This window comes from Podarcis pityusensis (assembly GCF_964106645.2).
Source record: "Podarcis pityusensis genome assembly, chromosome: 8".
Taxonomy (NCBI): domain Eukaryota; kingdom Metazoa; phylum Chordata; class Lepidosauria; order Squamata; family Lacertidae; genus Podarcis; species Podarcis pityusensis.
This window is the reverse complement of record NC_138033.1, coordinates 9,657,844-9,678,442: the sequence shown is the minus strand read 5'-3', so window position 1 is coordinate 9,678,442 and position 20,599 is coordinate 9,657,844. Positions and strand designations below refer to the sequence as shown.

The 20,599-nt window shown below is 46.8% G+C and overlaps 2 protein-coding genes across 3 annotated transcripts; one reads left to right on the top strand and one right to left on the bottom strand.

Annotated features, from left to right (window-relative positions):
- The first annotated feature begins 4,258 nt into the window (after positions 1 to 4,258).
- LOC308484378 (trypsin-like) lies at positions 4,259 to 12,040 on the top strand. 2 transcript variants are annotated; one of them, XM_081019286.1, is made up of 6 exons: positions 4,259 to 4,580; positions 5,214 to 5,373; positions 8,152 to 8,326; positions 9,241 to 9,500; positions 10,299 to 10,435; positions 11,514 to 12,040. In XM_081019286.1, exons 2-6 carry the CDS (start codon positions 5,334 to 5,336, stop codon positions 11,661 to 11,663), a joined length of 762 nt encoding a protein of 253 aa, XP_080875412.1. In that variant the 5' UTR covers positions 4,259 to 4,580; positions 5,214 to 5,333; the 3' UTR covers positions 11,664 to 12,040. The 2 variants fall into 2 exon arrangements, with proteins under 2 accessions (XP_080875412.1, XP_080875411.1); XM_081019285.1 differs by having other exon boundaries at positions 4,259 to 5,373.
- A 4,988-nt stretch (positions 12,041 to 17,028) lies between these two features.
- Positions 17,029 to 19,984, bottom strand: LOC308484046 (C-X-C chemokine receptor type 3-2-like). Its single transcript, XM_081018541.1, has 2 exons — positions 19,944 to 19,984; positions 17,029 to 18,447 (listed from the first exon to the last, which is right to left on the bottom strand). Exons 1-2 carry the CDS (start codon positions 19,980 to 19,982, stop codon positions 17,410 to 17,412), a joined length of 1,077 nt encoding a protein of 358 aa, XP_080874667.1. The 5' UTR covers positions 19,983 to 19,984; the 3' UTR covers positions 17,029 to 17,409.
- Positions 19,985 to 20,599: the final 615 nt, after the last annotated feature.

Below are 20,599 nucleotides of genomic sequence, written 5' to 3'. Positions count from 1 at the left end.
GCAATGGCTTCAAGTTTACAAGAAAGGAGATTCCGACTAAACATATGGAAGAACTTTCTGGTGGCAGTGGAACAGACTCCCACGAGTGGTGGTGGACTCTCCTTCACTGGAGGTTTTTAAGCAGAGCTTAGAGGGTCATCTGTCACAGATATTTAGTTGTGATTCCTGGGGGGACCTTCCCAGACCCTGACACTGAGTTAAACCACAATAGGTATGTTTCCATCTTCACTGATGAGGATTCCGTTGCTTCAATTGAACATTTTCTGCTGCCTAGCGCCACCTCCAGGGCTTGGAGAAAATCGCACAAGCGAAATAATAAATGATTAAAAACCTAAGAATTTGGAGAGCGTGGCGTCTTGGTTTTGCCATTGTGGGGAGCTTTGAAACATCCTACAATGGTCCAGTAGCATGGCATACACTAATACATGTGCCTTTCTGTTTAATCTCCACCCTGTTTGCTTAGGAGACAAATTTGCAGTGGTGTAGTACAAGGAAACAGAACTCTGGGACTATTTTCACAGCAAGAGTGAGGATATGTTCCAGAGTACTAGGGTAATGGACAGACCCTCCTTGTCCTGGAAAACATATGACCTTGTAACTTTCAAGCTTGTTTGTGATAAATTATCACAGAAAAAAAAAGCCATTCTGGGAAATAACCCAGGAGAGGCTGGGTACGTCGTCCCTTTCCTTTGACCGCTCTCCTGTTTCAGGATAGCAATTTAGATGGTGGATGTTTCTCTGCAGGATTGTTTAATTAATAGCCAAAGGTGCTGCATTCCAGCTGGCTGAAGATATTTTGTTAAAGCCCAGTGTGTTTTGCAAGTTGAAATTATATTGTCGGAGAAGTAAGCCTTGCTGTGTTTCATGGAGCTTACTCCCAGGCAACCACTTGTACAGCTGCAGTCATGCCACAGGCAATAATAAAATCTGATGTGTTGCCTTGAAGTCTAGCTAGGAACAGGTTTGATGGTTATAGGGTGGGAGGGAGGAGCAGGATCTAGGCTGGCTAAATCCTGAGCTCCTCCACAGGCCACGCTGACAGACGGGTGGGGTTGCCCTCTTGTCAATCACCAGGTGACACCCTGAAAAATATATGAAGATTCCTGTCAGGCCTAATTTGGCCCAGGAGCTGGAGGTTCCCCGTAATCTGTTCTGAAGATTTCATGACAAGTTCCTGCCCCTCAAAATTTACTCCCACGCCACTACCAATTATGAACAAACTGCTAGTCTCTGGTGTCACCGCTGCTTAAAATGTTTTTTTATTAAGGCTTGACCTCAGGTCACTCAGCGCTGCAAATAATAAGACCATCATCTGGTGCATCCAAGACTTCTTTAATTCTTTTTCTTTTTAAAGCAAATATATTTATAAACAATTATTTTTTAAAAAATGAGGGATGCAGGTGGCGCTGTGGGTTAAACCACAGAGCCTAGGACTTGCCAATCAGAAGGTCGGCGGTTCGAATCCCCGCGACGGGGTGAGCTCCCGTTGCTCGGTCCCAGCTCCTGCCAACCTAGCAGTTCAAAAGCACGTCAAAGTGCAAGCAGATAAATAGGTACCACTCCGGCAGGAAGGTAAACGGCGTTTCCGTGTGCTGCTCTGGTTCGCCAGAAGCAGCTTAGTCATGCTGGCCACATGACCCGGAAGCTGCACACCGGCTCCCTCAGCCAATAAAGCGAGATGAGCGCCGCAACCCCAGAGTCGGTCACGACTGGACCTAATGGTCAGGGGTCCCTTTACCTTTACCTTCTATTTTTTTAAAAAACAAAAAAAAGATAAAGCAGACTGCAACAGATTTACATAAACCTCCACAATTAAAAAGAAACACAACATACACCAAGTTAAAACCAGAAATCAGCTAACTGTTGTGGAAAGATGCCTTCTTTATTGACTGCATAGGCCTGAAAGAATAGATTCCCCCCCCCCCCCCAGGAAGCGGAAGTTACCTGCTTTCTCTATTGCCAGAGAATTTCACAACAGTGAGCAAATGACAATAAAGGCTCCTTTTCCCCCCCTTTTTTGGTCAAATGAGCCTTTCCAGCTCAGGGAACAACCAGTCTCACTCCTGCAGATGACCTCAATGACTGAGCTGGGATATAAAGCTTCACCTTGTCCTTGAGACAACCAGGACCTAAGGCGTCATGCGCCCCTTATCTTTAAAATATGACATCTCCTTAAGCAGTCGTTGCTTCCTTCAAGGAATTCTGGGAGCTGTAGTTTGTTAGGGGTGCTGGGCGTTGTTGGGGGGGGCCGCTATTCCCCCTTACAGAGCTACAATTCCCAGAATGGTTTAACAGTCAATCCCTCTTCACAGGGAACTTGTGGACAGGGGTGCTGAGTGTGGGCGAGTGGGACCACCTCATAAAAACATGAGAACAGAAAAAGATCGCTCCTGTTGTTGTTTAGTCGTTCAGTCGTGTCCGACTCCTCTTGACCCTATGGACCAGAGCACGCCAGGCACTCCTGTCTTCCACTGCCTCCCGCAGCTTGGTCAAACTCATGCTGGTAGCTTCGAGAACACTGTCCAACCATCTCGTCCTCTGCCGTCCCCTTCTCCTCGTGCCCTCCATCTTTCCCAACATCAGGGTCTTTCCCAGGGAGTCTTCTCTTCTCATGAGGTGGCCAAAGTCTTGGAGCCTCAGCTTCAGGATCTGTCCTTCCAGTGAGCACCCAGGGCTGATTTCCTTCAGAATGGATCGGTTTTATCTTCTTGCAGTCCATGGGACTCTCAAGAGTCTCCTCCAGCAGCATAATTCAAAAGCATTCATTCTTCGGCGATCAGCCTTCTTTATGGTCCAGCTCTCACTCCCATACATCACTACTGGGAAAACCATAGCTTGAACTATACGGACCTTTGTTGGCAAGGTGATGTCTGCTTTTTAAGATGCTGTCTAGGTTTGTCCTTGCTTTTCTCCCAAGAAGCAGGCGTCTTTTAATTTCGTGACTGCTTTCACCATCTGCAGTGATCACGGAGCCCAAGAAAGTAAAATCTCTCACTGCCTCCATTTCTTCCCCTTCTATTTGCCAAGAGATGATGGGACCAGTGGCCATGATCTTCGTTTTTTTGAGCTTCAGCGCATATTTTGCGCTCTCCTCTTTCACCTGGATCAACCCAATGGCCCATTTGGTCCAGAATCCTGTTCTCACAGCAGTCAACCAGACACCCATGGGAAACCCACAAGAAGAATCTGAGCACAAGAGCATTTCTCCCCTCCTGTACTGGTATCCAGAAGCCATGGAAGCAGAGCAGAGCCATCACCGCTGGAAGCCATCAATAGCTTTCTCCCCTATGAATTTGTCCAACAATCCTTTTTTTAAAAAAAGCCATCCAAGTTGGTGACCCTCACAGCCTCCTGCAAGTGTGAGTTCCCATAGTTATGCACTGTGTGGAGAAGCACACACTTCTGTAAGTAATACACACCCACGTGAACCCGTACACATCTGCACTGAACACCTTCACACCGGTGCATATTTTTAAATTCTTACCTATTGTGGCACCAGCATTCAAGAAATAATTTTAAACCAAAACAAATCAATACAGAATTACCACTTCCCCAGTGGCACAAAACATGTGCTAAAAGAAAGGAGGCAGAGCAGTCTATCGTCACATCTCTAGGTCTCCGGGGAGATCAGACGTCTGCAGTGTATTTCAACGACAAAAAACCAAATAGAGATATTTAGCCACTAACTTGGTGAGCTCCTGATCATTCCCCAGTAATAGAAAATGTATGACCTCCAACTCTGGTTTCCATTTGGGGATGCAGAGTTGATCTAGAAATTGCTGGCGGAGATCAGCATACAGTTTACAATTAAGAACCATATGTGTAAGGGTTTCCACCAGGTGGTCTTCACATGGGCAAGTTCTTCCACCCTTTCTGAGAATCTTCCCCAAAGGAGGTTGGATGGATTTGAATTAAAGCTGGCCAGCGAAAATGCCTTTCTTTCTTGAGGGTTAAGCAGAAATTCAAGGTAATTGTGGTTAGTTTAAACCAGCTTTCAAACATGGCATGTGTGTGAGATTGCCGTTGGGATATCTTACAGCTTGCAGCCAAATACTATTTGTTCCCTGACCCCCTCAGAAATTCGCCCCTGCTCTGAGGGTACATATTTTTCCCAGACAGGTGCCTTTGAAGTGTGTTTAACTTGGCAAGGTGCAGAAACGTCATCTGCCAAGCCCAGACCGTCATCTGCTGGCAAACAAGCTGGTCCTTGTGTTTCCGTGCCAGGGTCGCCAGTCAAGCTGTCCTTTGGTGAAATTAGCAACCCATTAAGCGCTAGTAATTTAATTGCGGTCGGAGTAAACTTGACCCTTTCCGTTTCTTTGGCGCGGGGACAAAAACCTGTACTTATTAAAAGTCATGGCAGGACAGTCCAACCCTCAGGGGGAAGTGAGGTGTCTTGCCTGAGTGAGGCTCATCGATCGTGGAGCAACATTCAAGGCCGGCAGCTGACTGCGAATAGCTTTGTTTGCTCACATCGGCCAGCCTGTTCACCATCACAATCAGAGTGAAGTGTTGTGTGTGGCATGAAAGATGACGTGGACTCCCAGAGCAGGCGAAAACAAGTTTGCTCCATCTCCCAGGTGACAGATGAGTCCATCCATAGATGCCAGCTCCCTGGGGTCCTGGGTGCCCGAGCACCCACAAAATTCCCCACGAAGGGGCCGGGCACCCACAGATTGCGGCGCCAAGGCCACAGTTGCAGGGCCAAGCTGCTATGCCTGAGTCCATCAACATCTGGAGGGCCACAGTTTCCCAGCCCTCTTTCACGGGTTACTAGGTCCACATGGCTGAAGTGAGGGAGGATTGGAACTGGTGCAAGTCCTCCCGGATGTCCCATTTGAGGGGTTTAAGCCAGCTGAATTTACACCAGCACAACCCCACTTTAGCCAGGAGAACCCAACATCTCCTGGATCCGAAACTCCATTTGCCTCACTTGCCTACAGATTGGTTGCTCTGTCCAGCTGTGGCTGCCATTAACACCCTTAGGTCTCAAAAATCCAAATAGCGGCTTATGAGAGAGAAGGCAAATAGTCCATGGAAGCCTGAGTGCTGAGAACGGACTGCAGAAGGAGGAGGAAGAAACAACTCTTTGCTTTAAGGCCTACATTACCTTGACTGCTTTTAGAACAGGGTGCGCCGTTCTGGGTTATTTTAAAATTCCCATCCAGGGAATGTGTCAGGTGGAACTGACAACTATTTCCCTCAAAACGTAGATAGTGGGGGCTGTTCTTTCTATTTTTGGCCTGTCAACTGAGCAGCTGTGAGATTAGGGGAGGCGATGGCTAAAATATAAAGGATCCAGGGTGACCACTGTTCTGTCTCGTTGTGACACAATGGCGATTTTCCTGTTGGCAGTTCTCCTGGGTGCTGCAGGTAAGATCTCTCTCTCTCTTTCTCCTGAAGCTTAGCATCGTAGATTTGGAAGGGATCCCAAGTGTCATCTAGTCCAAGCCCCCTCCTAACATCTGAGGTGATGTTGCCAGATAGGGGCATTCCCTATCTCAGGGGTCTGCAACCCGCGGCTCCGGAGCCGCATGTGGCTCTTTTACACCTTTGCCGCGGCTCCGGGGCAGATACTAGCGAGGGGAGGAGGCGCACTGTGCGCCCCGACACTCCCCACTGTGGCGGGCGCTGTACTGGCTGTGACGTCGCATGGGGGCGGTGCGTGCGTTAGTCACGCACCGTCCCGACGTCACCTTCCCGCCCGCCCGCTACATTGTAAGGGGCATGTACGCTGGTCACTGCATTGAAAGGGGCATGTACGCTGGTCACTGTTTTGAAGGGGAGTGAAGAACACACACACACAAAAAGGTAACTTGTTAATTTAACGTTTATTTCTATGAGGAGGTGTAATTCTGAGGGGTCAAACAAAGAAATAATTAGAAAGTGACAAAAAAGTTATTTATATAATGACGAGTTTTGCGGCTCCCAGTTGTTTTTTTTCGGAAACGGGTCCAAGTGGCTCTTTTTGTCTTAAAGGTTGCAGACCCCTGCCCTATCTCCTCAGAATATTGAGAAAGAACGATGTCAATCAACATTTGATGATCTTCTACCGGTCAACAATAGAAAGTGTCCTTTCATAATGCATCACGGTGTGGTACTCTGGTTTGACACCAACTGATAGGAAGTGCCTACAGAGGGTGGTGAATACAGCACAAGATATTATGGGCTGTCCCGTGAATCCACTGGATGAAATAGCGGGAGAACGTTACCTCAGGAGAGTGAGGAAAATTCTCAGGGATGATTCACACCCTGGCCGGCAGTTTCTTGATCTCCTGCCCTCAGGCAGAAGATATAGAAGCAGGATTAGTTGCACTAACAGGCGACTAACAGCTTCTGTCCGTGGGCTGTTAGGCTGCTGAATGAAAAGATAACAACAGGGCAACTGACTTTCGGATTTGGTGTGTGTGCGTCAGTAAACGAGGGGAAATAAGACTAAGAGAGCTGAGTGGGGAGTGCTCGTGTAATCTCAATCTATACAAGTTGTACAAGCGACAATAAAGTATTTCAATTCAATTTCAATTTCCTTCACCTATAGAGAGCACTAGGGATTGATCTCCTATTTTGCAACAACAACATCAATGCTTTATATAATAGTGATGGAACTGCACGCCCATGAGTCTAACGTGGTCATGGGAACCCCCTCCGTGACTTGGGCAGCTAAGTGGCCTGAGGCTGAGGGCTTTGCACATTTAGCTACAGAACTACAGCTCATGGTTGTGGTTTTGTTGGGGGTTTCAAGCCAAAGCTGCGATGTGGTTCTTAAGAATATCTGAACATCTGTTGGATCAGCCAGCATCCAGTTCTCATGTTGGTCAACCAGATGACCCAATGGGAATTTCTCAAGAGGAATCTGGGCACAAGACCATTCTTCTCACTTGTGATTCCTCACAACCAGCATTCAGAGGCCTACTCCTTCTTCCAACCATGGAGTAAAGCCTAGCCATCATGGCTAGCCTAGTAGTAGTCACTGAGTATGTGGGTTCTCCTTCTAACATCTCCATCTCCAATCAGTTTCAGTCTCCCAGCTTTGTATTTCTGCCCACCATGCATCTGTAGCCCCTCCCTAGTTTCATACCCTCCAACACTTTGAAGGCAAAATCCAGGGCGACATCTTCTGAAGCAACATCTTCCCCTTTTTTCATTGCTAGAGCGTGGCAGCCATTTTGGTCGCTGCAATCTCGCACAATTTCACATCATGGTCCCCTCCCCCAAAAAGTGGGGTTTTTTTAAGGCACCATGCTCACAAACGTGTGTGTTGGGGCGCCATGCAAGATCGCGGCCCCAAAAAAGCCACACGTGGTGGGGGAGGGAATTGCAACAAGAAATCATGTGAGATCGTGGCAACCAAAACGACCGCTGTTCTTTCTTCTTTTTAAAAAAATATTTTTATTGGTTTTTTTAACATATCATTTCCAACATTCATATAATAGAATTTCTTATCTTATACAATGTTTTTGACTTCCGTCAGCTCCTCTGGTGATTTTCTGTTTTTATCACTTATTCTGCATTTTCTATTTTTTTCTATTACTCTTAATTATCACTAACTAATAATTCTCTTCATAGTCTTTTTTGCAATATTTCACATAACCCTCCTTACAAAACTTCTTGCAATCCTACTAGCGTAATCTCTTCATTACAATTACTTTTCAAATAGTTCGTATATTTACTCCAGTCTTCTGAGAATCTCTGGTCCCGTAGGTTTTGAATCCTTCCTGTTAGTTTACCTAGCTCTGCATAGTCCATCAGTTTCATCCTCCATTCTTCTTTCGTCGGTAGTTCTTCTTGTTTCTATTTTTGCGCCAATAATATTCTTGCCGCCGTCATTGCATATAAAAACAACTTACAATCCTGTCTATTTATATCATCTCCTACAATGCCAAGTAAAAATGCTTCTGGTTTCTTAATAAATGTATATTTCAACATCTTTTTCATCTCATTATATATCATTTCTCTCGTGATAACAAACAGGATGTCCGGGATCTGCCTTCCCAGTCCCAGACAACTACTAAAATCTGAAGGCTTCTCAAGACCCTGTTGGGCTGCACAAAGGCCTGTCATTTGTGTTAAGGTGCAGGAGCCCCTGCCAGGGGGAGGAACTGGCAACCCCCAATCTCCACTGACGGTGCACGCCTGTTTGTCTTCCTGCAGCAGCTACACCCCTCAATGGCTACGATGACGACGATAAGATCATCGCCGGGTACGAGTGTCCGGCTCACTCCCAGCCTTGGCAAGTCTTCTTAACCTACGGTGCTGGTTACCGGTGGTGTGGCGGTTCCCTCATTAATGACCGCTGGGTCATCTCGGCTGCCCATTGCTACAAAACGTGAGTTTAATGTGTAGGGTCAGTGGGTTTATATGGATCATTCTTTAAAAAGCAAGCATGGCTGCATTGCAGACTCCTTGGGGCAGAAAGGGCTTGGCAGGGGTATTCAACTGAGTTACAGAACTGGCAGTATATTGGGGAAAGCCAGATGTGTACACTAAGAAAACAACAGTTTTGGGTCCAGAACTTTCATAGAATCTGCTTCAAAGTCACACCCCATATTGCTCTCCCTGCTTCCCATAAAGAAACTAGGAGACATTCAAATAACTTTTCTTTAAAAGACAATCATCTGCCGATTGGAAAACTTACCATGCATGCTGGACACTATTTGGATAAGGCATCAGAGAGGACTTTGGCTGGCCCAGTGGGTCAGGTGATAGCAAAATATATTTTTTGTTATGTACTGAAGTTCTCACCCTGGGCCAGCTGGGGGATACTGTAGATAGTTTTCACTAAGTCCACATATGCAAATAAGGAATTGAAAGTGACATTCAGTGATTGGATAGTTACAGAAAGTTGTTACTGTTGCGTTGTAGTGGAGCTCTATATAAGCAGGCTGGCTGCTGCGCGAAAAAAATTAGGGTGTCCCATTTTTCCTGGGGCACTTGGCAGGTATGAAGTAGTGGCGCAGGAAAGGCACTCTGCGCAGGCTCAGAGAGCCCCTCTTTGTTGCTTTTGCTCTCTTACATATTTTTGATGGCGTGATTTTAAAATATTTTTGATGAAGTGATTTTGAGCCGTGATTTTAAAAACACAGGTTCTGGATGGAGCACAAGGTTGAGGCCGGGTTAAAATCATGACCTGCCTGCTTCTGGCTTTGTGCTTCTTTGCTCTCGAGAAGGTTTACTGTGAATCACTCTGAGTTTACACCAAAGTCTCTCTCTCTCTCTCTCTCTCTCTCTCTCTCTCTCCAGCCCCCGAACTCTCATGGCCCACCTTGGGGAGCATGACACCAGTCAGGAGGAAGGTACTGAACAGCACATCCAGGTGGAGAAAGCTATCCGCTATCCTGGGTACGATGCGCGCACCACGGACAACGATTTCATGTTGATCAAACTCTCGCAGCCGGTCACTTTCAACGCCTTTGTCCAGCCCATTGACATTTCCCCAAGCTGCCCCAGCGCAGGAGAGGACTGCCTCGTCTCAGGCTGGGGGAACACTCGGACTTCAGGAGGTACGGCGTTTATCCCTCACAATAATAATAATTTATTATTTATACCCCGCCCATCTGGCTTGGTTTCCCCAGCCACTCTGGGTGGCTTCCAACAGAACACCAAAATACAATAACCTATTAAACATTAAAAGCTCACCTAAACAGGGCTGCCTTCAGATATCGTCTAAAAGTCTGGTAGTTGTTTTTCTCTTTGACATCTGGTGGAGGGGCGTTCCACAGGGCAGGTGCCACCACCGAGAAGGCTCTCTGCCTCGTTCCCTGTAACTTGGCTTCTCACAGTGAGGGAACCGCCAGAAGGCCCTCGGCGCTGGATCTCAGTGTCCGGGCTGAACGATGGGGGTGGAGACGCTCCTTCAGGTATACTGGACTGAGGCCATTTAGGGCTTTAAAGGTCAGCACCAACACTTTGAATTGAGCTCAGAAAAGTACTGGGAGCCAGTGCAGGTCTTTCAAGACTGGTGTTATATGGTCTCGGCAGCCGCTCCCAGTCACCAGTCTAGCTGCCACATTCTGGATTAGTTGTGGTTTCCGGCTCACCTTCAAAGGTAGCCCCACATGGAGCACATTGCAGTAGTCCAAGTGGGAGATAACCAGAGCATGCACCACTCTGGCGAGACAGTCCACGGGCAGGTAGGGTCTCAGCCTGTGTACCAGATATTGCCCTGAGACCCTTCTTTACAAAATAATAACCGTGGCAAACCAGCATGGAATTGTGAAGAGCTGAACTTACGACTGGGGAGCCGAAAAGGTCAGATTCACACCGTCGCTAACTGAGACTCACCTTTGTTCTTCCCCCAGTCGAATACCCAGACAAACTGCAATGCCTGAAGTTGCCGATTCTGTCCTCCTCTGCCTGCCAGACTTCCTATCCTGGACGCATCACTAAAAACATGTTTTGCGCTGGCTACATAGAGGGCGGCAAAGACTCTTGCCAGGTAAGAGGGAAACTGGGTTTCTTGAACTGGGGGGGTGGGAAGGGGAAAAAGGAGAAGCCCCATCAGCAGAGCCGGATTTAGGTTTGATGAGGCCCTAAGCTACTGAATCAGGTAATGGGGCCCTTTATATGTCCAGCTGTGCTTTGTCAACAACAAATTGTCGCTGTTTTGTTTGTGTTGAATATATCCTGTATGGTAATTTATGGATCTAACAGGTATCTAAAGCCATTTGCACATCACTTCAAGATCCATTCCTTGAAACTAGTAAATCAGCTCATCATGAACAACACTAACACTTTCTCTCTGATGTTCCTCTCCTTGCATGAGAAACTACTTAATTTGTGCCTTTCAAAGCAATACGGGAACTGTAATGCAGTTATCCTTCGAAGTTTGCACGTCTCTGAATTTTGTGCTGCACTTGTCCAAACAAAAATGCACACAAAGTGTCCATTAAAAGGCACGCTTTGGTGAAAATAGCATTGAAAATAGCATTATATTAGGGAAAGCGGCTTGCAAAAAGTGTGCATATTTGTCAGAACTGCAAAAAAAGTACATTAGGAGAAATTTGCGCTAAAAAGCTCACCACTTTTCTCTAGGAATTATTATTATTATTATTGCAAATTGCTTCCAAAACATGGAAAACTCAATTTAGGATTAGAGAAGTGGGAAAGTGAGAGAAACCAAAATCGACAGATTCATCTCTAATTCTTGTGGCCTACCTTGCCTTTAGAGCGGTAATTTTAAGAACAAAAGTTTGTACAGTTGACAAGTTAAATTCTTTAGGGGAGCAAGCTCTTATTTGACATGGTGCCCAGCTTCAATAATGATCTTAAGCGTGTAACGTTATTTTATTCCATTTTATGTTTTTTATTTTTTATAACAGCTTCGGCTACACAAATAACTAATATTTTGCGGGGAAATGTACTTGATTCCTATGGAGGGAAGGATTAAGGAGAGAGAGAGAGAGAGAGAGAGAGAGAGAGAGAGAGAGAGAGAGAGAGGTGTTCTTGTGTGGCTCAGTTTCTCCCCTTATTCTAGTTCAGACAGTCATGTTTTGTTTGTCTGCTCTTGGCTGCAGGGAGATTCTGGTGGGCCTCTGGTGTGTAATGGAAAATTGACCGGCGTTGTGTCCTGGGGTGCTGGATGTGCCCAGAAAAACAGGCCTGGCGTGTACACAACAGTGTGCAACTACCACTCCTGGATCCAAGAGGTGCTTGCCAACGAATGAGATACTTGAGGATTTTCTTCAAGGAAAAGGGGGTTCCTCATCTAGGAAAAAGGCTACAACTGATTATCTTCCCTGCAGCAAAACAAACCGCCTGCGTAAAAGTGTGAAAGCTGGTGCCCCCCCAAAAAACTGTGGCGCCCAATATTGGGAATTGTAGTTTTGTGAGTACACTAAGAATCTCTAAAGTGTGCCTTCTTTGGAGCTGTAGTTCTTAGGGAAATCACAGAACTAAAGTTCCCAAGATTTAAAGGTGGGAGAAGTCTTCAACAGGTAGAAAACTGGAATGGACTTGGTGGGAAGATCAGAAAGCGGAAAAGACTAGGAGGAGTTTGCACTACATTGCTGTGTTTAAAAAATAAAACTTAGTATGGGCACCCTACCTCATTGTCAGGTTTATTTATTATGGTACTCATCATCACCAAAACTTTATTGCGGCCCAAAGACCCACAAAACAATTTCAAAACTAGATACAGTTAAAACGACCAGACAGACAGATGGAAGGAACCAAGGAAGTCATTTTGTTTTATCTAGGGCACAATCATCTTCGTTTCTTATAACCTCCAAAAGAAACTTAGCCACGGCCAGTGTAATATCATTTGACCTGTCTTCCAAAAGATATTTAATATGGGAGGCTTCGGATTTTCCTGGCAAATTTGCCAGTAGGGGTTTGATCAGTTAACCCCTTGCTTGCTCATATTGCCCACAATGCAGTAGGATATGCTTCGTACAATCGATGTCCTGGGAACATAAACAAAGCCTGTTCCGACAGGGGATGCCTCTCAGCCCGCCATTTAGAACTTCCGAGGGAAATACGTTTAGTCTGGCTTTGGTAAATAAACGCCGATAGGTACCGTAGGTACAGACAAATTCCTAAGGTATGAGGATATCTGAAAGTCGTATATTATGGTACTCAGTCCTGAACCCAGCGTGGTGCATCAATTCTAAGGAGGAGGCACATGAAGAAGGGCCTCGGAAGATGATGTCAGGGTCTGAGTAGGTTCATATGGGAGGGGGCAGTCCTTGAGGTATTGAAGTCCTGAGCCGTTTAAGGCTTTATAGGTCAAAACCAGCACTTTGAATTGGGCCCGGAAACTACCGTATTTTTCGCCCTATAGGACGCACTTTTCCCCCTCCAAAAATGAAAGGGAAATGTGTGTGCGTCCTATGGGGCAGATGCAGGCTTTCGCTGAAGCCTGGAGAGCGAGAGGGGTCGGTGCGCACCGACCCCTCTCGCTCTCCAGGCTTCAGGAAGCTATCCGCAAGCCTTGGGAGCCCGCGGGAGTTCCCGCCGGGCTCCCCAGGCTTGCGGATAGCAGCCTGCATCCTGAAGCCTGGGGCACGCTGAGCAGCGTGCCCCGGGCAGATATCCGCAAGCCTGGGGAGACCGGCGCGACTTCCCGCATGTCTCCCCAGGCTTGCGGATAGCAGCCTGTATACCGAAGCCTGGGGCGCGCTGTGCAGTGTGCCTCGGGCAGATATCCGCAAGCCTGGGGAGACCGGTGGGAAGTCGCGCCGGTCTCCCCAGGCTTGTGGATAGCAGCCTGTTCTGGGGGCTGGGGTCGGGGAAAGCTTGGGCTTCCCCCGCCCCAGCCCCGCCCCTGGGGGGGAAATAATTTTTTTTTCTTTATCCCCCCCCAAAAAAACTAGGTGCGCCCTATGGGCCGGTGCACCCTATGGGGCAAAAAATATGGTAATTGGCAGCCAGTGCAGTCAGACCAGGATCAGGGTCATATGCTGAAACCATCTTGCTCCGGTGAGCAATCTGGCCTTTGAATTCTGCACTAGCTGAAGTTTCCAAACTGTCTTCAGAGGCAGCCCTACGTATAACGCATTGCAGTAAATTGTGTCCTCCTTCAAAGAGGGCACGTGTTGCCATGCGACCTGACAACCAAACCCTGTGTTGTGGGTGGGTACGATTGGATAGCCACAACACTCTATTGGTAGGTCCCTCGATTCTGGGTTTAATCAGGCCAATGGGACACTAGCCAAACGGATCGAGAGACCTTTTTTTGCCCATGCACGTGACCCTGAGCTTCCTCTTTGGGCCAGTGCATCGGACCACCCGCCCACCTCTCCCTATATTTAGGGCTTGCGCTTGACCTTGCTATGCAGTCGTGTGTCGTCTGTCATTGGGACAGGGGCATGGCAGGAATTTTCCCCACTTGGCTGATTGGCTGTTGCCATTTGGGTTTTGCCTGCCGCATAGCAAATCGTCACAACTTGTAAGGTTGCGGATAGGCTCTAGTTCAGGTGTTAGAGATGGGGGAACACTCTCCCCATCCCTATGTGAAGGGCATTCCGTTAAAGGAATCCAGGGACTCAATAGTTTGGTCAACCCTGAGAGGGGTTGTGCCTGTGCCTGAGTCCAGGGAGACATCTGGGTGGTGGACATAGTCGGTTCCCGGCTTTCCGCTTATCCAGGTGTTCATCCTTGGCTGACCTATGCTGGTACCCAGGGTCAGCGCTACCTGCATGGCAGGGAGCTAGTCGAACTAGAGCCTTTGCAACCAGTCACTTTCTGTAATCAATAAAGTTGTGGCCTAAATTCTGTCAAAAACCAAACCAAAATTTGAGTGAATTTATTTAAGGGGGAGGTTAAAAGGTCTAAACACGCAATCTAATCCTGAGGTTACCAAAGCATAGACAACAGGAGTTAGGCTGTCCCTGTCCAGATAGGGGTGCAGCTGGGCCACCAGCTGAAGCTGATGGAAGGCACTCTAGGCCACTGAGGCCACCTGAGCCTCAAGCGACAGCAGAGGATCCAGGAGGACCCCCAAGCTACAAACCTGCTCCTTCAGAGGAAGTGTAACCCCATCAAGAGCAGGTGAGCTCCCAGTCATCTGGTCTAGGGAACCACCCACCAACAGAGCCTGAGTCTTATCTGGATTGAGCTTCAGTTTGTTGGCTGTAATCCAGTCCATTGCCAAGACAAGACACGGGTCCAACAGTAGCAGGTGTGCAATCCTTGTTGCTCAAATTGTCACGGTAGACACATGGCATTCGGTAGCTGAAGCTTCTCCTACAAGACAAGGCTTCTTCACCTGCGGCATCCCTACGTTTCTGGGGTGATGTTTAAAGGCACAGGAGCAGGCCAACGAGAGAGGGGGAAGTGGCAATCAGCAGTTAAGGGTTCAGAGATATCTCCGCAAACCGAACACCTTGAAGGGTGATGATGAAACCTACTTCTCAGGATGAGGGGGGTGTGCACAATCGACTTCCTCTGACCAAGACAGGAGATGATCTTTACGGTAATTCCTGTGAGGGTGATGTCAGTTGCGTGCTCGGTGTTTTGTAACCACCTTTGAAGCTGTTGCAAGGCTGGAACCTTCCACTTTGGGGGAGGTTTCCCTTTCTTCACCCGGCCTCTGATAAGACGCAGCAGGAGGGGAAGAGACAGACTGAAGAAATTAGACTTTGTCTCTGGGATCTATCTGTTTGTCTGTCTGTCTGGCTGTCTATCTATCTATCTATCATCTATCTATCTATCTATCTATCTATCATCTATCTATCTATATCTATCTATCTATCATCTATCTATCTATCATCTATCTATCATCTATCTATCTATCTATCTATCTATCTATCTATCTATCTATCTATCATCTATCTATCTTTCTATCTTTCTATCTTTCTATCTATCTATCATCTATATCTATCTATCTATCTATCTATCTATCTATCTATCTATCTATCTATATCTATCTATCATCTATCTATCTATCATCTATCATCTATCTATCTATCATCTATCATCTAATCTATCATCTATCTATCTATCTATCTATCTATCTATCTATCTATCATCTATCTATCATCTATCTATCTATCTATCTATCTATCTATCATCTATCTATCTATATCTATCTATCTATCATCTATCTATCTATCATCTATCTATCTATCATCTATCTATCTATCTATCTATCTATCTATCTATCTATCTATCATCTATCTATCTATATCTATCTATCTATCATCTATCTATCTATCATCTATCTATCTATCATCTATCTATCTATCTATCTATCTATCTATCTATCTATCTATCATCTATCTTTCTATCTTTCTATCTTTCTATCTATCTATCATCTATCTCTATCTATCTATCTATCTATCTATCTATCTATATCTATCTATCATCTATCTATCTATCATCTATCATCTATCTATCTATCATCTATCATCTAATCTATCATCTATCTATCTATCTATCTATCTATCTATCATCTATCTATCATCTATCTATCTATCTATCTATCTATCTATCTATCTATCTATCTATCTTTCTATCTTTCTATCTATCTATCATCTATGTCTATCTATCTATCTATCTATCTATCTATCATCTATCTATCTATCTATCTATCTATCATCTATCTATCTATCTATCTATCTATCTATCATCTATCCTGAAGGTCCCAGGCCTCAGAGAGGTTAGGCTGGCCTCAACTAGAGCCAGGGCTTTCTCGGCTGCGGCTCCAATCTGGTGGAACGCTCTGTCACAAGAGACTAGGGCCCTGCGGGACTTGACATCTTTCCGCAAGGCCTGCAAGACAGAGTTGTTCCACCAGGCCTTTGGTCAGTGCCCAGCCTGACTCCCTCCTCTGGCAACCTGCACAGAAATTTGCTTAACGGTTGCCATTAATTTGATTTTAATTAATTTTTATAATGAAATGTTTTAGAATGTTGGATTATTTGATTGTTTGATTATTTGATTGTTGTTAGCTGCCCTGAGCCCGGCTTCAGCTGGGGAGGGCGGAATATAAATAAAATTTATTATTATTATTATTATTATTATTATTATTATTATTATCATCATCTATCTATCTATCTATCTATCTATCTATCATCTATCTATCATCTATCATCTGTCATCTATCTATCTATATCAGGGGTCAGCAACCTTTTTCAGCCGTGAGCTGGTCCACTGTCCCTCAGACCATGTGGTGGGCCGGACTATATTATGAAAAAAAATATGAACGAATTCCTATGCCCCACAAATAACCCAGAGATGCATTTTAAATAAAAGGACACATTCTACTCATGTGAAAACACACTGATTCCCGGACCGTCTGTGGGCCAGATTGAGAAGGCGATTGGGCCGCATCCGGCCCCCGGGCCTTAGGTTGCCTACCCCTGATCTATATTATATATCTATAAACCAATGAATGATACTAAATATTGATTTCCACCATAACCATGTTGAAGTAAGAGTAGTGAAATCACAGCTAAGTAGCTTAAATCGTATATCTAACGGACACCCTTATTTGGAAATCAAACCCATGTCCAGATTTTAACATTCAAAAACTTTACTTGCAGAAACTTACAATTATAGATGAATGAAAACATCACATTTACAGCCACAGGTCCTATGAGAGTTTCCCACTTTTACTTTTTCCTGCAGCTTTACTCTCTTTCTTTCAAGCAGAAGCACCCCGACGCTCTACTCCACGTAGCAGTGTTCACAGTGGATTCTAACACACAGTCCTCGTGCTTCGCATGAAAGAGTCTCTCCTTCATTGGATACCTCCCTTGTGACCAACATTAGCCAATCACATGAGAACCACCAGAATTCCGTTATGAACCAATCCAATTTAGACGCGTAGCAAATGTATACAACAAGCATTTACAATTTCAGTGAATTGCTATACTTAACAAACCAGAATGTTTCTCTATCTCCTGGGGTTCCAGTTCTTTGAGAAAGAGATCTGGTCCTCTGAATTAGGCTTCCTCTCGCCCCTAATGCTCACATCATGATGGAATAGTCTGCGGGTCGGGTGATGGTGTGCTCTGTGGCTTGGCTGAATTCCCAGTCGGAGATCCTGCGCTGGCGTTCTACATCCCTGTCCCGACAACAGAACAACATGGAAAGCTCTCTCCGGAACTTGACCCCCATGAGGGCATACACCAGGGGGTTGAGGCAGCAGTGGACCAGGCCCATGCTCTCTGTGAAAAGCAACCCAAAATCCAGAATCTTCTCCCTGGCACAGTCTCGGGCCACGTGGCCCAGGCGCTGCAGGCTGTCCACGAAGATGAATCCATGGAAGGGCGCCCAGCAGAGGACGAAGAGAACCAGAATTACCAGCAGGATACGCACAGCCTGGTGCCTGCAGAAGATGCTGGCTTGGCGCAGGCGATGGAAGACACGGAAATAGCAGACCGCCATTACCAGGAGAGGCAAGAAGAAGCCGAAGAGGAAGGAAACCAAGCGCAGGCCCAGCCGCCAAGACTCGGCTTGTCGGGCGTCGAATCTCAGGTGGCAGATGACGGCTCCGGCCTGCGGCGCGTAGGTCGCGGAACGGAAATGGAGGTCCACCACGGACAGGCCGAAGCAGGCGATCCACACGAGGGTGGAGAGCAGGTACGTGTGGGGAAGTTTCACGAGGTGGTGGAGTTGCATGGCGTGGATGATGACCAGGTAGCGTTCCACGCTGAGGCACGTCAGGAGGAAGACGGTGCTGTAGCTGTTCACAGTGGAAATGGCGCCCACGAGCTTGCAGGAGACTTCTCCAAACACCCAGCCCTGGGTGAACTGGACGGCGCGGAAAGGGAGAGTGAAGGTTAGCAGCAGATCCGCGACGGCCATCTGGAAGAGGTAGCAGTCCGCGAAGAGCCAAGGGCAAGGGCGCCGGCCCAAAATGGCCAGCACAAGGCCGTTGCCCACCAAGCCCACCACAAAGGCCACGGAGAAAACCGCTGGGCCAAAATAACGAGAGAAGGCGCCCACCTCATCTTGTGTGCAGGGGGCTGTTCCGGGGTCAATTTCGGGGTAGCCCGTGGGGTACTAGGAAGGAGAGAGGGAGACAGTGAGCTGGGGAGTCTCTGGGGATTCAACTCACTCGTCCTGAAGGAAATCTTCCAGCACAAATTCACGGCACGTTTTTTTTAATTTGGGACAAAGCCACTGGGTTTCATAATTTTCAAAGGTTTGGAGGCAAATGCAGAAGCAGCAGCAGCAGCTGGTCTGTGGGTTTCATCTGGCGCCATCACCCCCACAAAAGGGTTTTCTCGTGGTCACTCAATACATTCCCCACCGCCACCAAAAATGTCTCGCCGTTTTTATTTCAGCTTTTAATAAAACTGTCTGCTCCTGAGAGTCCCCTACTATGGGGTCAAGATGCCGAAAGCTTTTTAGGTGCCTCCACCCAGCCCTCCACTGCGTCATACACATATAACACAAACAAAATGTTGATTAAAATAATGGCAACGGCAATGTTTGCTGACCTAGACCCGTGATACTGTGATACCAAAAGGGCTTTATATGCCATCCCCAGTCCCATCAAAATGTGTCCATTAAACATTTTCAATTTTCCCCCCATTTTTTCACAGACAGTGAGTCCCTGTTCTTGTAATGTAAAAATCGTTTTGGGGGGTCACCCTCCCAAATTTCAAACTTTGAATTTATTTATTTATTTGCCAGATTTGACTATGAATGAATTATAAAAATTCTGAGTTGGAATGTAAAGAAGAGAGGTTTTGTTTTGTTTTTGTTATCCCCCCCACCCCAAATTTTAACTTCGACATTATTTACCATATTTCACAATGAATGAATGGGGGGGGGGGAATCTGTCAAAGAGTTTGGGTCGCCGGTGGGAAAGCCTTTCGGTAGGCTGCCTTGAGGACTCCACATGTTCTCACCAAGCCCCCCCCCCCCAATTTAACGTGTGACACCCTCATCCCAACACCCAGGACTGACCCTGGGCCAATGTGTCAGCCAACCCCAAAAAGGTTAGCACTCCTCCCCCGGCAGCAAAGGCACAGGATCCAACCCAAAATAGCCATGCCTGGAGTCCCACTGATAAGGGAGGACTTTAAGCAGGTGCTGAACGAATGGGTTCCAGCCTATAATTCACCGGTGAGAGGCAGAAGAGCCCTGGCTGAAAGAAAAGTTGGCAACCCTTCACAATTTGGGAAACAGCTTTCTTATTCCAAGCCAACCCCAGGTAAACAGGCGTCTGTGAGTGTGTGTATGTGAACATCGCTAACGTTGTGTCTCAGCCTGCTCTTAAAGGTGGCCAAGTGACAAACAGGACAGGGGCTCCTGTGCTTTTAATTGGCATGTTGTAGAAGAGGTGATTTTGACAGCGTGTGCTCTGAGCAACAAGCTATACCTTCCTCTTCTGCATCGCTATTAAAGGCGCAGGATGCTTGCCCTTTTTCTCAACTCCCCACCAGCTCACCCTGGCTTAAAGGCAGAGGAGCAGGGCCAGTTTTTAAAACCCCAAACGTTGACAGAGCAGGGAGCTATCCCCATTGCTACACGAAGGGAGAGTTACGTACCTCTATGTAATCGGAGTAATCTCCCCAGTCGTCGGACATGTTTGCTTCTGCTACCAAACCATTGCTTTGAGCCCTCGAGTTATGGGGTAAGCCTGGCCCTGCTGCACCTTCCCCACATCTCCTCTCCCCACCTCCAAATGTGGAAGTGGCCCAAGTCGTAATTCCGGAGGAGACACCAACGTTTGCTGCAGTGACGGAAAACAAGGTGAAACCCAAGAAACCCTCCCCCATTGCAAAAGCGTCCCAGATGGGGAAGTCAAAAAGCAGTGAGCCTGTTTTCCTGGCCCCGTGCATTTAATGGCAGTCTAACGCAAGAGTATTCAACTTTCCTTCCATTCAAAGGGCTACCTTTGAAGGTGACCCGGAAACGACAACTAATCCAGAACGCAGCAGCTAGACTGGTGACTGGGGGCAGCCACTGAGACCACCGGTCCTAAAAGACCTACATTGACTCCCAGTACGTTTCTGAGCACAATTCAAAGTGTTGGTGTTGACCTTTAAAGCCCTAAACAGCCTCAGCCCAGTATACCTGAAGGAGCGTCTCCACCCCCATAGTTCTGCCCGGACACTGAGGTCCAGCTCCGAGGGCCTTCTGGCGGTTCCCTTCCTGCAAGAAGCAAAGCTACAGGGAACCAGACAGAGGGCCTTTTCGGTAG